This window comes from Podarcis erhardii, assembly GCF_964252035.2.
Source record: "Podarcis erhardii genome assembly, chromosome: Z".
NCBI lineage: Eukaryota > Metazoa > Chordata > Lepidosauria > Squamata > Lacertidae > Podarcis > Podarcis erhardii.
The window spans coordinates 35,299,303-35,315,142 of record NC_138504.1 but is presented as its reverse complement, the minus strand read 5'-3'; the positions used below and the strand labels follow the sequence as shown (position 1 = coordinate 35,315,142).

At 47.0% G+C, this 15,840-nt stretch overlaps 1 protein-coding gene across 14 annotated transcripts in view; it reads left to right on the top strand.

Annotated features, from left to right (window-relative positions):
• Window positions 1–15,840, top strand: part of FNBP1 (formin binding protein 1) — a 129,548-nt gene that overhangs the window by 46,886 nt on the left and 66,822 nt on the right. For all 14 annotated transcript variants that reach the window (XR_014152533.1, XM_081847050.1, XM_081847049.1 and 11 more), the window contains exons 2-4: window positions 2,156–2,271; window positions 13,179–13,235; window positions 13,785–13,932. Coding sequence is in view for 13 of the 14 variants with exons in the window: in XM_081847050.1 (XP_081703176.1) it covers window positions 2,156–2,271; window positions 13,179–13,235; window positions 13,785–13,932 (321 nt within the window). In the remaining variant the exon portion in view is untranslated. The remainder of the gene's footprint in view (window positions 1–2,155; window positions 2,272–13,178; window positions 13,236–13,784; window positions 13,933–15,840) is intronic.

Here is a 15,840-nt window from a genome sequence, read left to right as displayed (position 1 = left end):
ATTGTTATCCATGCCACTATGCATCTTCTTTATACTGCATTTGTGGCATCAAAGCTGATTGGCTGCAATGATATGGAATGTTCAGCAAATGCTACCAGAATGTTGGCTGGGATTAAAATCTTGCACAGTCCCCAAGGGACAGGAGTTCTTGTTTATTTTACCTCCTGGGAACACCATTAGTATTAGTGAGAAATTCTAGGAGGTAGGGAAGCCATGGGGCAAGGAGTATGAGTGCGGAGTAGGCAGCAGACTGATATTTCTCACTGAGGTGATGTATTTGTGTCTATGCTATATTACTCCAGATGTGGCTCACATGTTCCTCCATTAAAATACACACAAACAAATCCCTGCACATAGAAAATATGAGAGAGAAGTCCAGGCCTAAAATTCTTTCTGCTGACAGGCTAGCTTTCTATGTGCAGGGATTTTTAAGTTTAGATTGAAAGAGCATTAAGCCATGAAAAACTCCAACTACAGCCTGAAGTGGTTGTGAAACAGGATAACCACAGTTTCCAGGGGCTTGGAGCTCATCTTCGTAGACACAATATGGTGCATCATATGAACATAAGAAGACCCTGCTGGATCTGGCCAAAGGAGGCCATGTAGTGCAGCATCCTATTCTCGCAGTGGCCAGCTTGATATACCATGGGAAGCCAGAAGCGGGACTGAAGCACTAGAGCCCCCTCTCTTCCTGTGGTTTCCAGCAATTGCTACTCAGAAGCAAGGCTGCCTCTGATTGTGGAGCCAGAGGACAGCCATTCTAGCTAGGAGCCGTTGAGAGCCATAAAGGTAAAGGGACCCCTGACCATTAGGTCCAGTTGTGACCGACTCTGGGGTTGCGGCACTCATCTCACTCTATAGGCCGAGGGAGCCGGCATACAGCTTCCAGGTCATGTGGCCAGCATGACTAAGCCGCTTCTGGTGAACCAGAGCAGCGCACGGAAACGCCGTTTACCTTCCTGCCGGTGTGGTACCTATTTATCTGCTTGCATTTTGACGTGCTTTTGAACTGCTAGGTTGGCAGGAGCAGGGACCGAGCAACAGGAGCTCACCCTGTCACGGGGATTCGAACCGCCGACCTTCTGATCGGCAAGTCCTAGGCTCTGTGGTTTAACCCACAGCGCCACCCGCGTCCCTATTGATAGCCATATCCTCCACAAATTTGTCAAGTCCTTTTTTAAAGCCATCTACATTGGTGGCCATCAATGCTCCTGCAGGAGTGAGTTCCATAGTTTATGAACTCTGTCGGCGGGGGGGGGGAAACCCTTCATCTGTCCTCAATCTTAAAACATGAGTTACAGTGTCAGGAGAGAGAGAGGAAAACTTTTCTCTATCTACTTTCCCAATGCCTTACATCATTTTATGAGCTTATATCATGCTGCCGTTTAGTCACCTTTCACTAAACCTTAAAGTCCCAAACACTGCAGTCTTTTCTCATGGGAGACTCATTCCATCCCTCCCAAAATTAACCCCTAAATATTTTTATTTTGCCACCAGCCATCAGTTTTGTCATTTCTAGTGCATCCCTCCCCCTCCTGCCGGCCACAAAGTCCGGAGGGGGGAGGAGAATTTGTGGGTGACAATGAGGTCTGCTCTCCCCCACCTGATCTGCTCTTCCTCTCAGTTTGAGAAACTTTATAAGAAGCATCCGCCTTGCAGCTTCTTCTGAAAGCAGGGAGAGGCTGTGAGTCACACCAGTTACCTTCTTCTCACATAGGGATATATCTTCATCAGTTACAGGTCATGGTTACTCACAAGATTCCCTGAGAAAGAGAGAAGTCAGGGAGAGAAATTGCTGAAACGTTCGTTAAGACAACTGGTGCCCATGGTTATTGGCATTGCACCAAAGCCAGTGACTGCACTGCAATCCTAAAAGCACTTACTCAACAGTAAAGCTGTGATCCTGTATATAGGCTCACCTGGAAGCAAGCTGCATTGAGCTCAACCGAACATCCTTCTGCGCTAGGCATGTACAGAATCGTTCTCGTAAGTCAAACAGTGGGGATTGCATCTAAGATGGGACTGGACCCCAGATAGAGTGTTTATTGGTGATTTTCTTTTTAATGACTGAAAATAAAAATGTCAATTGTGATTTGCACCAAGGCTCATAATGAATCCACTTTTCTTTTCTTTTCTTTTCTTTTTTGCTCTGCAGGATCAATTTGACAACCTTGAAAAACACACCCAGTGGGGGATCGACGTTCTGGAAAAGTACATCAAATTTGTGAAAGAGAGGACGGAGATTGAGATCAACTATGCAAAGCAACTTAGGTGAGTCTGTTTGCCAATTTCGGAGGATTGTTTCATTTCTAGGTTTGGTCATAAAGATAAATTTTGGGTGGTAGCTATTTAGAACTTCAAAGCATTTGGTATTTCCCAGCTAAATTATAAGAGTAGACCCATTAATATTAATGTATCTGTGTTAGTCACATCCCCTAGTTTTTATGGGTTGTAAAAAACACACAAAAAACCCCACCCTTAAGGATCCCGCAAGCCTGCTGGTTGCATTCTTCTTACTCAGGGGTCAGCAGACTTTTTCAGCAGGGAACTGGTCCACTGTCCCTCAGACCTTGTGGGGGGCCAGACTATATTTTGAAAAATAAATAAATGAACAAATTCCTATGCCCCACAAATAACCCAGAGATGCATTTTAAATAAAAGCACACATTCTACTCATGTAAAAACACACTGATTCCCGGACTGTCCACAGGCCGGATTTAGAAGGCGATTGGGCCGGATCCGGCCCCCGGGCCTTAGTTTGCCTACCCATGCTCTTACTCATGGTTAATTCTTCTTTCGGTGCTCAGTTATGTTTGCTAATACCATGTAAACAGGGATGGGGAATCTGTTGCCTACAGATGTTGTTGAACTACAACTCCTATCTTTCCTGACTGATGGTCGTGCTGGTTGAGGATAATGGGAAGCCCAACTGTAGTCCATGCATTGGTAACTTCAAGACTGGATTACTGCAGTGCGCTGTATGTGGGGCTGCCCATGGGCCCGGTTTGGAAGCTCCAGCCAGCTGGTGCAGAATGTGGAGGCCTAGCTTATGATTGGGGCACCTCGCTGACAGCATGCAGCACCCTTGTTGAAGCATCTTGCACTAGCTGCCTACCCACCACCGAGCCAGGTTCAGGGGCTTTGTAATAATTTACGAAGCCCTTAACAACTTAAGTCCAGGGTACTGCTTGAACCCATTCCTCTCTGAGCATGATCAGTGAGAGCATCACTGGTTGTTTCCTGAGATGGCGAGGCTAATTTAACAGAAACGAGCATCCAAGCCTTTAGTGTCATTGGCCCAGCCCTCTGGAACTATCTGCCCACCAAAGATTCAGCAGGCACTTTCTGTGCCAACCTTTTAAATGCCTGCTGAATTTTTTTTTTCTATTCCACCAGGCCACTGCAGGCAGCTAAGAGTACATCTTTCCACAATAGTTTGCTGATTTCTGGCTTTAATTTCTTTTATATAGCTTTTATTATATGGTTTGTGTTTAATTGTAGTAAAATGCTCTTGTGTGTTTGTGTGTGAATGAACAGCAGTATATATATATCTTTTTATAAATGAAACAAACAGATAAATGAGCAGAATACTGTGGGGCAAAGGGTCCTCATCCCATGGGTACGGGATGCCCTTTTGTGTGATCCAACAAAGTTATTCCTGTGCTACAGCCAATGCAGCCCTCTTGACCGCTGGTGACTGGTGTCCATTGAGACTTGGGCAGAAGGCAGGGAGCCCAGGCAGGAGCCAGAGCCAACTCATTCCCGTTTTGTCCCTCCACCCTCCTTCCTGCTGAGCTGTACAATGGACAGCACTAAGAGGGGAAGGTAAATGAAGCTGACAGGCAGGGCCACGACCCGCTGGACTAGTTGTAAGTAAGAAAGGCAGGTGGGTGGAAGCTGGCTGAGGGCAGACAGGTTGGCGGCGCAGCCCTCTTCATTTATCCAAATGCATCAACTTCTACTGATCCCCTTCTCCTATGTGCAGCAGCTATCCTCTCCAAGCAAGGCCTACTGTTATAAATCTTGTGGGCCTTTTTAAAAGCAGTTTTGAAACCCAAAAATGATTTTTGAGGGGGGTTTTTTTCCTGGTAACTTTAATCCCATGGCTAATCTTTCTCACACGCCTCCTAATCTCCTGTGTTTGAGGCAAAGGAGAAAGTAACCAGTCTTTTCTGTTTGAGGTGCATCTGACTGAGGAAAGTCCTGCAGGCTCAGAGTTAACAACAACAACAACAACAACAACAACAACAACAACAACAACAACAACAACATTTTTTATTTATACCCCGCCCTCCCCAGCCAAGGCCGGGCTCAGGGCGGCTAACAAGCAATAATAAAAACAAGTTGAATGAATGCAACTTAAAAGCAAGATTAAAATACAACATTAAAATATTGAAACATTAAATATATTAAAATGCAGCCTCATCACAGGAGGAGAAAGGAAAAAGAAAAAAGAAAGAGGGCGAGGGAATCAAATTGGCTCCAAGCCAAAGGCCAGGGGGAACAACTCTGTCTTACAGGCCCAGCAGAAAGAAATCAGACCCTGCAGGGCCCTGGTCTCATGAGGCAGAGCGTTCCACCAGGCCGGAGCCAGTGTTGAAAAGGCCCTGGCTCTGGTGGAAGCTAATTTAACTTCCTTAGGGCCCAAGACCACTAGGGTGTTGCTATTTATGGACCTTAAGGTCCTCCGTGGGGCATACGGGGTGAGGCGGTCCCGTAGGTACAAGTTAGTGGAGAGCAGTGTGGAAACTGCAACCAAAAAGTTGCAGTATACTTCCGCCTCTTCGAAAGAGCACCCCTGAAGGTTCTTGCCCGCTTAAGAAGGGACTGTGGTGCAGTGATGAAGTGCATGCTTTGCACGCAGAAAGCCTCTGGTTCTGTTCCCAGCATGTCCAATAAATTGGGTCTGGATGAACCCTCCCCCTCCCCGGCAGTCTGAAGTCCTGCAGAGCCACTGCAGTCAATGATACTGAGATAGATGGACCCAGTGGTCAGATTCAAATGATTTAGCTTAATTCAGACCCATGAGGTCTAGAATCTTAACTTTATTTCTAGGGGGAAAGGACTGTTGCTCTATAGCAGAACAAATTCTGTGCATCCAGAAGGCTCCAAGTTCAACCCCTGGCCTCTCCACAAAGGGCTGGGAATGTGCTATTAATATTATTACCATTGCTTTTTACTTCTACTACTACTACTAATATATTTATACCCGGTCTGTTGTGGGCTGTAATGGAGATAAAACTGGGCAGAAATTCAGGAGGTGGGGAGCCATCTTTAGACACAGCCATCACCTTGCAGCTGAAATCTCTGCTGTTATATGTTTCATCGTTAGGCTCAGGTGCCTCTCTTCAGGGGGATGACCTTGCTGTTCTTCCAACTTTCGATGTCCCCATTTAGCAAGGAGCACCATAAAGCACAGCTTGGTCTCCTTGCTTGTTGGGAACAAGGTGAAAGCAAATGTGTTACATATTTATCAGACGAGATGAATTCCTGAAGGTTTAGAGCTGTGAGTGCCTAACAGTGATCACAGGTGGGGAATGCCAGTAGAAAGGGGACTGAACGTGGGAGCACTGAGAACATAAAAGGATCAACAAGGTTTGCAGGAGTACGTTTAAAAAATAATTAACATTTAAGGGGGCACTGTGTCAAAAAGCAACATGGAATGTTGACTTTTGGTAAGGCAGGATGGCTTGGAGTCTCCTAGAAGAAGACATAGCTAGCTAGCTGGCTGGCTGGAACCCTGATCAGGAGCACTTCTGTTTAATGAGGATACGCTGCAACATTTTCCTGCTGACTCATGTCTTATGGCACATAATAGTCAGGCAGAACCTCCATTTTCAGCAGTTGTATACATCTGTCCAACAGGTACAGTAAAAAGGAACAGGAGAGGGGACTTCCGGTCTTGCTTGTTGGCTTTCCAGAGGCATATATTGGAAGCAGGAGGCTGGATTAAGGTGGTCCTGAAATCATAGAACATAGAGCTGGGAGGGACCCAAAGAGTGACCAAATCCTACCCCCTGTAATGCAGAAATTGCAGGTTCTCTTCATCTGTCTTAGCATGTGACCAATTTTGGGGGAAATGTTCCTTTCCAGCTAGGGGTGAACAAACCTGTAAATTTCAATTTCCCTCAGTATCTCACTCCTCCACCCCCCAGCCCCACTCAATTTCAGTTCTGCACGTGTCTCCAGCAATTTGCAGGAAAAACCTGTGAAGATTCCACAGCGTCTTAGTGTACGAATTTCTCTTAATAAATGCATTCTTGTATGCACATCTTTGACCAATACACACCAATATTGCATATGTTTGCTTAGGCAAGAGACAGTGTTGCGTAGCGGTTACGTTGTCAGACTAGGACCTGAGAAGGACCAGGTTTCAAATCCTCCACTCAGCCATGAAGCTCACTGGGTGTGACCAGTCACTGCCTTTCAGTCCAACCTTCCTCACAGGGTTGTTTGAGGATTAAAAGAGAGAAGGCAGATAATCATGTTTGCCACCTTGGGTTCCTTGGATATGGGATAGAAATACAATATAAATAAATAGTTTGCTGTAGTGGTTTGAGTGTTGGACTGGAACCAGGGAGGCCAGGGTTCAAATCCTCACTCTGCCATGAAGCTCACCGAGTGACCTTGGACCAGTCTCTGTCTCTCAGCCCTGCATGGTCCTTGTGGGGATTTAATGGGGGCAGCGGGAAGAGAACCATGTACATCACCGTGAGCTTGGAGAAAAATATGTTCTATAAGTGCAATAAATAAATAAAAATAATGCAATGCGTTTTTGCATGTCATTTCATGAGCGCATTCTTTTTAAGGCAAGCTTTTCCCCAATGTAACATATTCTGTACACTTTGTTTGTCTGGAGAACCACACTACAAAATTCAGTGCAGGGTAGATTTTGAAGTACAGTATCATTGTGTTTTGGTTCGCAGGTCAGTTTGAGAAGCACAGATCGGGTAGCTTCTCATTAAAATGCAAAGGAAATGGGATTTCTCTCCCGTTTTGTACCTTCAGCATGACAGCGGCCACATAATAAACAGACAAAAATGTGTTCCTGAGGCATCTCCTGGGCATCAGCAGGGAGACGTGCGCACGTGTTTTTGTGCATTCTGGATTTGGCGACCCATCTCACTGGCGTTCTCTCTGCGCTCCAGGAGAATTCTCAGGCATATCCGACTTCTTTCCGGAGTGATCTGGCGAGAATGAGGAGAGTCAGCCAAGCAGAACATCAGCCATGCAGGCCTTGAAATCCCTGAAGGGGGTGGGGGGTGGGGACAAGACCATGTTAGCTCTCCATCTCAGATGCAGCTGCTCCAAACTCACTTGTAGAGAGGGAGGGAGGCAGCGGCAGATTTCACCATGGGCAAGATGCTGGTGAAGAAGGATGGGTTGGGGTGGCAGACATCTGCATGGAACAGACAGAGATGGGGTAGAGAACATAAACGGGACCCACTTGACCCACACCAAAAGAATAACAATTCTGCATTTGGGGTTGCAGATTCCTGCAGCCTCTATAAATTTACGTGAATGGCACCGGTTTGCATGACTTCTGTTTTGAGGATAACTAGGGATGGGAGATAAATTTGGCTTTCATTTAAAGGCGAACCTGCATATAATTTGCACTTTCCAAATCAATACGTGAAATGAAATACAGCCATACCCTTGAGATTAGCATAGGAATATAGGAAGCTACCTTATATTGAGTCAGACAGTTGGTCCATCTAGCTCAGTATTGTCTACGCTGACAGGCAGTGCCTCTCCTTGGTTTCAGACAGGAGTCTCTCCCAGCCCTACATGGAGACAGGATATTGAACATGGGCATCCACTTGCATGCAAAGCAGAAGCTTGTACCATCGAGGTATGGTGCTTCTGCATCCAAACTAAAATGAGATTCTAGTCATCAGGATGCTAAAGAAAGTGGTGATTTAAGTAACGAGCCAGTGGTCCACTTAGCTATTTTTTTACACTGATTGTTAGTGACTCTTCAGAGTTTTAGACAGCCCAACCTGGAGATGCCATTGGGAATTGAACCTGGGACCTTCTTAAGGCTCTGACACTGAGCTGCAGCCCCACCCCACCCCCTTTGCACTTCTCCAAATTCTGCAAGGTGGTTCTCCAGCCAAGCAGTGTGTGCTAAGATGCATGTAAAGTGTGCATATAATTGCATATAATTAGTGAAAATAGCATACTAATGTGCACTATATTGGGAGAAATTGCTTTGAGCTGTGGGGCAGAACCAGTTGAACACCTTTCCCAATTCCTGGGGAGGTTACCCTTCCCTAAAGGGACTAATCATGTATTTGGTAGTAGGATCCAGTTTTATTCTTTTTATATGTGTTGGAAGTTGCCCAGAGTGGCTGGGGCAACCCAGGTGGATGGGTGGAGAATTCTTCCTCTTCTTCCAAGGAAGTGTACATTAGGAAAAGCAGCATACAAATGTATTTATTAGTAGAAATTCATACTAAGATTCATGTGGATGAATTTTCACGAGACCTTCTTTGAAATACTGTAAGTAAATAAATTAGAAGCCAATGTGGAAATGTTGGCTGGAACTAAACTGGAAGATTGGGAGCCTGAAATGGACATATATCCATAAGGATAACATTCTGCTTTTTATTATATTATTACAGTGGTGCCTCGCAAGACGAAATTAATCCGTTCCGCGATTCTCTTCGTCTAGCGGTTTTTTCGTCTTGCGAAGCAAGCCCATTGACGGCTTAGTGGATGAGCGCTATTAGCGGTCTAGCGGCTTTTAGCGATCAGCTGAGAGGCGGCTTATCAGCGGAACAGCTGATAAGCGGCTTAGCGGCTTAGGAAAGGGGGGGGGAGCAAAAAAAACCCATGGGAACTCGCAAGATTTTTTCGTCTTGCAAAGCAACCCCATAGAGAAATTCGTTTAGCGAAGCGCCTCCAAAATGGAAAACCCTTTCGTCTAGCGGGTTTTCCGTCTTGCGAGGCGTTCGTCTTGCGGGGCACCACTGTATATTATATTATATTATATTATATTATATTATATTATAATTATAATTATAATTATAATTATAATTATAATTATAATATTAATATTATTTATTTATTTCTCTCTGTTATTTGTTTTGCTAGACAGAGGAAAAGGCAAAGAGTTATGTAGAACACTGAAAGTTGGACATTTTTTTCTTCTGTATCTTACTTTTTACAGTATTCTAAATTGGCAAAACTTATACATCTGAAAAATCAATTCAAAAGTTGCAAGTTAAAATCATGTGGCAGGTGGAATTACAAAATAGCTGTGTCTTCCTCCTCTGATTTTGTACCTTGGTTTCAAATTCTTAAGTGGTGTACTTTTAGTTATATTTTGGTCTGCAGTGTTTTGCCCATCCACTCTTCCAAATGTTGGAAACAGAAGGAGGTTGAATTGGGTTTAATAAAAATAAAATAAAAATGCATCTGTGGAAATTACTTGGACTTTTCCAGAATTCATTTGCTGCGATTTTGCCACAAGTTAGAGAGCCCAGAAAAAAAGGGGGGTTGTTTGAAACAAAATTCTCTCCAGTGGAAAAACTTGTGATTTTGTTTGGATATCAGAAATCCTACTGCGAAAGGGGAAATAAAGAATACAAGAGATTTAGAAAGAAGGAAGCAATGCCAAAAAAATTGGTATTGACTTGCTGCAGTTTGGGGATAAAACAGACTTGTGAAAGTAAAACACAACAATGCAACAATTTTTTTTGTACTAAACTGCACAATAAATTCTCCTTTGGCCGCTGCTGTCATTCAAGTTCTCCTTTTAGAGTCTTGTGAAAAGAGCTTATTTATGAGCTATCCGGTCTGCATATTTATAAGGTTTGCATCAGTTTCTGGGAAAGTAGAGAGAGGTGGGAGAAAGCTCCTGTAACATAGAAGGCAAATCTCTGTGCTGAGATTTGGCTGCAAGTTTTAGCCTCTGTCGTCGCTTCATGTGTGCTTTTATACTCAGGGATTGGGGGGGGGGAGAAATTTGGGTTAATTTTCAATTTAATGCAAGCCTACAAAATCTGGACTTCCTGCAATGATTTGCAAACTGAAACACTGTAATCTTTCAAAATGCACCTTTCTCTGAGTTTTTCAATGTTGTTCTCCAACAAAAAAAGTGTACAAAAAGTGTATATTATGTGGAAGCATAATAACGTACAAAATGCATTAAAATGGGGAAAGTGTGTGCAAAAATAAAAGAAAGATGCATATACATTAGGAGAAATGTGTACTAATGATGTAGAAAGGTTGCAAAGAAGTTTTTAATTGGGGAAAAATGAGAAACAGAGAGTAAACAAAATTTATTTTATTTATATCCAAGGAGCTCAAGGTGGTATAAAGATTCTCTCCCTCCTCTTTTGATACCCCCAACATCCCTGTGAGGTAGGTTAGGCTGAGAGACAGCAACTTGACCCAAAATCACCTAGTGAGGTTCATGGCTGAGTAGGAGCTAGAACCTGGGTCTTCCAGGTCCTACCAACACTCTAACCACACCACCACATGCTGATAGGTTTGCAAATCCTTGCAAATTGTGCCATGACTATGTTTGCATTCATGCAGCAGTTTATTCCAGTGTTTCCCAACTGGTGTTCCGCGGCACACTAGTGTGCCGCGAGACGTTGCCTGGTGTGCCGTGGGAGGGAGGCGGGCGAGGCGGGCGGCGAGAGGCGGGGCGGCGGCGGCGAGCACACGCGGGGCGGGGAGCGAGCTCCCTCCCACATCCCATCGCCCCGTGCTCTGCGCTGTTGTAGGCCAGCCCTGCGCACCCGGGGGACCTCCCCCCAAGAGTGCAAGGCTTGCGGGCGTCAGCTGGCAGCGCGGAGCACAGGGCGCCCTTCGGAGGACGCCCCGTGCTGCACGCAGGTGTCCGCAAGTCTTGCGCACCTGGGGGTTCTCCCCCCGGGAGCGCAAGGCTTGCGGGCGTCAGCTGGCAGCGCGGAGCACGGGGCGCCCTTTGGAGGACGCCCCGTGCTCCGCGCTGGTGTCGGCCAGCCTTGCGCACCCGGGGGATCTCCCCCCAGGAGCGCAAGGCTTGTGGGCGTCAGCTGGCAGCGCGGAGCACGGGGCGCCCTTCGGAGGACGCCCCGTGCTCCGCGGTGGTTTCGGCCAGCCTTGCGCACCCGGGGGATCTCCCCCCAGGAGCGCAAGGCTTGCGGGCAGCAGCCTGCAGCGCGGAGCACGGGGCGTCCTCTGAAGGACGCCCCGTGCTCCGCGCTGGTGTCGGCCAGCCTTGCGCACCCGGGGGATCTCCCCCCAGGAGCGCAAGGCTTGCGGGCAGCAGCCTGCAGCGCGGAGCACGGGGCGTCCTCTGGAGGACGCCCCGTGCTCCGCGCTGGTGTCGGCCAGCCTTGCGCACCCGGGGGATCTCCCCCCAGGAGCGCAAGGCTTGCGGGCGGCAGCTGGCAGCGCGGAGCACAGGGCGCCCTCTGAAGGACGCCCCGTGCTCCGCGCTGGTGTCGGCCAGCCTTGCGCACCCGGGGGATCTCCCCCCAGGAGCGCAAGGCTTGCGGGCAGCAGCCTGCAGCGCGGAGCACGGGGCGTCCTCTGGAGGACGCCCCGTGCTCCGCGCTGGTGTCGGCCAGCCTTGCGCACCCGGGGGATCTCCCCCCAGGAGCGCAAGGCTTGCGGGCGGCAGCTGGCAGCGCGGAGCACGGGGCGCCCTTCGGAGGACGCCCCGTGCTCCGCGCTCGTGTTGGCAAGCCTTGCGCACCCGGGGGGCGCATGGGGCGCCCTGAAACAGAGGGTTCCCCATGCTGCAGACTGTAGCCTGCCGCCGGATGCGCGGGGCGCCCTGAAGCAGAGCGCCCCTCGCGCCAGGCAGACATGGGCCAGCCCCACAAGCTCGGGGGACAGCGGGGAGGCGCAGCACCGCCATCCCACTGTTCCCCGACTGGTTTTTTGGGGGGGAAATAAAGGAAAAAAATTTTTCCTTTATTTCCCCCCTCAAAAATGTAGGTGCGTCCTATGGGACGGAGCGTCCTATGGGACGAAAAATATGGTACTTACTATTTCATAATAAAGTAATTATAAAATACTTTCTTTGTGTTTATTTGATTCCTATTAAAGAGAGTTACTTTATATATAGTCAATATAGGCACAGAGTTAATTTTTTAAACATTTTCTAATGGTGGTGTGCCTCGAGATTTTTTTCATGAAACAAGTGTGCCTTTGCCCAAAAAAGGTTGGGAAACACTGGTTTATTCCATACCCCCAACATTTCCCTAACTGTTGATTTCCGCATTACAGTCATACCTCGGAAGTCGAACGGAATCCATTCTGGAAGTCTGTTTGACTTCTGAAATGTTTCGAAACCAAGGCACAGCTTCTGATTGGTTCCCGATTGCGCAGGCATGCCGGAAACAATAGTGGAAGCCACACCAGACGTGTTCGGTTTCCCAAAAAAGTTCAAAAACTGGAACACTCACTTCTGGTTTTTGATCGTTCGGGAGCCGGAATGTTCGACTCCCAAGGCGTTCAGAAGTTGAGGTATGACTGTATATCTGGCCTTTCCCACAATGTAAACTCCACCTCTAGAATTCTAGTGGAATACAGCAGAATTTGGTGATCATTTCCATGTTAATTTCGGTGTTTGTATGTGTATCTGTTTGCTGTTCCCTTAACCCAGAAAATCACAGGAGTCAACAGCAATACTGTTCTTTCCTGCCCTTTTTTTGGGGGGGGGAGGTAGAATCATGGGGGGACAGAAGCTGACATCTGCAGGAAGGGCATGGGAGCAGTGGCATTGTTCAGTGACGTCTGTCGCTGTGTCACGCTGCGCCCACCAGTGTGTAAATGAAATTTAGTGTGATGTGCCACCATTCCATAATGAAACAGGTACTGCAGTGTGAAAGGAACATTAGAAAATAGGACAGAAAATGGGATAATCAGGAAAATTAATGCAATATTTGCTACATCTGAATATATAGAGTACCCTCAGAACAGTTGAAGGGCAGCAGAATAGACTGGATAAAGAACTGAAGGTTTTTTGCCTCTTTACAAAATATTTATAACATTTGTTAGACTCACTCAGCATAGACCTATTGGAATTGATTGGCATGACAGACTTAAGCACGTTAATTTCAGTGGCATAAAGTAGAGCTTCATTGGGTACAGCTGGTGGGTAGAAAATTCACTGGCAATCACAAATTTCATTTTTATTTATTTTGCTTCTTTTTTAATTATTATTATTTTAGGAACCTTTCAAAGAAATACCAACCCAAAAAGAACTCCAAAGAAGAAGATGAGTACAAGTAAGTTTCCAACAGACCTGTGCATGTTCAGCCTCTTTCTAGGGAGCAGCTGGTGATAGATAAATTGGTATTCAATTACATTAATTTGCCCACCACTTTCTGTTATGGCCCCGCCCAACCATGGCATGCAGCCCCCAGAATGTTGTCCAGACGGCAATGTGGCCCTTGAGCTGAAAAACGGTTCTGTCTGAATTCTGGCTTATGCTGAGTCACTCCATTGGCCCGCTCTTCCCCAACGGTACCTCAGTTGACCATATCCCCAGTTCTCAGAGACATGTCTTCCAGCTCTGGGAAATGTGCCAGTTACTGAATCTGGGACCTTCTGTCTGCAGAGTTCAATGTTCTGCCTACTGAACTGTAGACTCCCCACAACCCAACCCCATTTATAAATATCCTTTACGGTCCACACCGGCCGTTGGTTGCAGAGAACTCTGGAGAACTTGATTATCTCCAAGGGATAAAGGGCAATGTGTCTTTTAAATTTAATTAATTTTTTTCCTCCTCTCCTTTTAAATGAGTGGTTCGCCTTGCGTTGTTCTGTTTTTTTAGATATTCGTCCTGCCAGGCCTTCTTAGCCACTTTGAATGAGATGAACGACTACGCAGGACAGCATGAGGTCGTTTCGGAGAACATGACCTCCCAGATCACCGCTGAACTGGCCCGCTACGTCCAGGAGTTGAAACAGGAGAGGAAAATGGTAGATTCAATTTTCTTCAAATCTCTACCCCAATCCCCTCAATTTGTTTGCGGTCCCTTGCTTCCTGATATATGTACTTAAGAGCAGGTGCAGGGAACCAGTGGCCCCCTGGATGCCACTGAACTACAGCTGCAGTCATCCGTGACTATTGCCCATGCTTGCAGGAGCTGTTGGGAATCCCAACAGCTACCAGAGGGCTAAAACAGATCCCTGCCCCTGATTCAGAATGGTATCCCTTCCTGTCATGAAGGCCTAGGACAGGTAACAAGAAAACCCTGTACCCTCACTTGATCTAAGGCCCCTGACTGGTTTTTTGTGGCCTGGTTTTTTGTGGCCCTCCTGGGACGACTGAGGAATCTCTCCCTCTTTCATGTCATGTATGAGAGAGAGAAAGGGAGTGTAGTGCACAGAGAGAGGGGGTGGCGCGCAGTTGGGCGCAGAGAAAGAGAGAGAGGCTAGATGGAACCGACCCTGTGACTTGGCGCAAGGCTGCATACTCTGGCGACTGGTGCCCACAGCAGCAGCTGGTTTTACAAGGATGCTTAAAGGCTGTAAAGGACTTGCCTTGCCTGGCTTTGGCTGTAGCACTCGAGCTGGTGAATGCTAAAGCAAACCGTGCTCTCTCTGCTCTTCCAATTCCCCCGCCCCCCGGCACCGTCCCACCCTCCTGCAGCCCTTTTGAGACATAGGCTCTCAGTTGTTCCTTTGCTGTAAGGCATAAATAATGCAGTGGCTCACGCCTTGAGGGCGCCGTGGGAGACAGAGGCTTTTGGTTATGATCTGGATCAGAGGGGGGTTGAGGCAATGAGTGGTTTCAGGTTTCCAGGCAGGATTCTCCTGCCTCTCCTTTCTTTCTTTTTCCTCCTCCTCCATGTAAACGTGCAATTAGCTCGCGGTAGGGTAAAAGGGATGATTACAGGCTGAAATAATAAACCAACTCCGCTACGTAATGCAATATGACACACATATTCTCTCTCAAGTAAACAGTGGCTGGCAGCCGGTAACGATCCAAGGAATCGGATTCTTAGCTGACTTAGTTTCCAGTATTTGCCCATCAGTGATACCTTGCAAAGTCCACATTTTTTAATCATAGAATTGTGTAGTTGGAAGGGTCACCCGTAGGTCATCTAGTCCACTTTCCATGCAATGCGGGAACCACAGCTAAAGAATCCTGAAAAGATAGCTATGCAACCTCTCTTCACAAACTTCCAATGGAGAAGAGTCCATATCTTCAGAGGTCATAGAATCATAGAACTAGAGTTGGAAGGCACCCCCTAGCAGTCATCTAGTCCAATCCCTTATAATGCAAGGAACCACAGCTATTTGTTATTTTCATCTGATTCCTCCTGGCTTCTGGGTGAAGCCAGAAATCCAAGTTTGAAAGGTTTGTGCACCTCTTAGTGGCTGGTTGGGACTGACACAGAGCCCAACTATGGATGGTGAGCACCAGGTGCATTCCCAAGGGTCAACATTTCAGTACAGTGGTGCCCCGCAAGACGAACGCCTCGCAAGACGGAAAACCCGCTAGACGAAAGGGTTTTCCGTTTTGGAGGCACTTCGCAAAACAAATTTCCCTATGGGCTTGCTTCGCAAGACGAAAATGTCTTGTGAGTTCCTGCGGGTTTTTTCCCCTTTTCCCCCCCTTTTCCTAAGCCCTAAGCCGCTTATCAGCTGATCCGCTAAACCGCTAATAGCGCTAATCCGCTAAGCTGTCAATGGGCTTGCTTCGCAAGACGAAAAAACCGCTATACGAAGAGCCTCAGGGAACGGATTAATTTCGTCTTGCGAGGCACCACTGTACCTTTGTCCAGGACAACAGCATCACACGATCCTGGGGGCAGATCTCATTCTTCAGCAGCTACAACTGTTGGGGGGCAAACTGTGTACGGACTTCATCCGGAAAGTGAA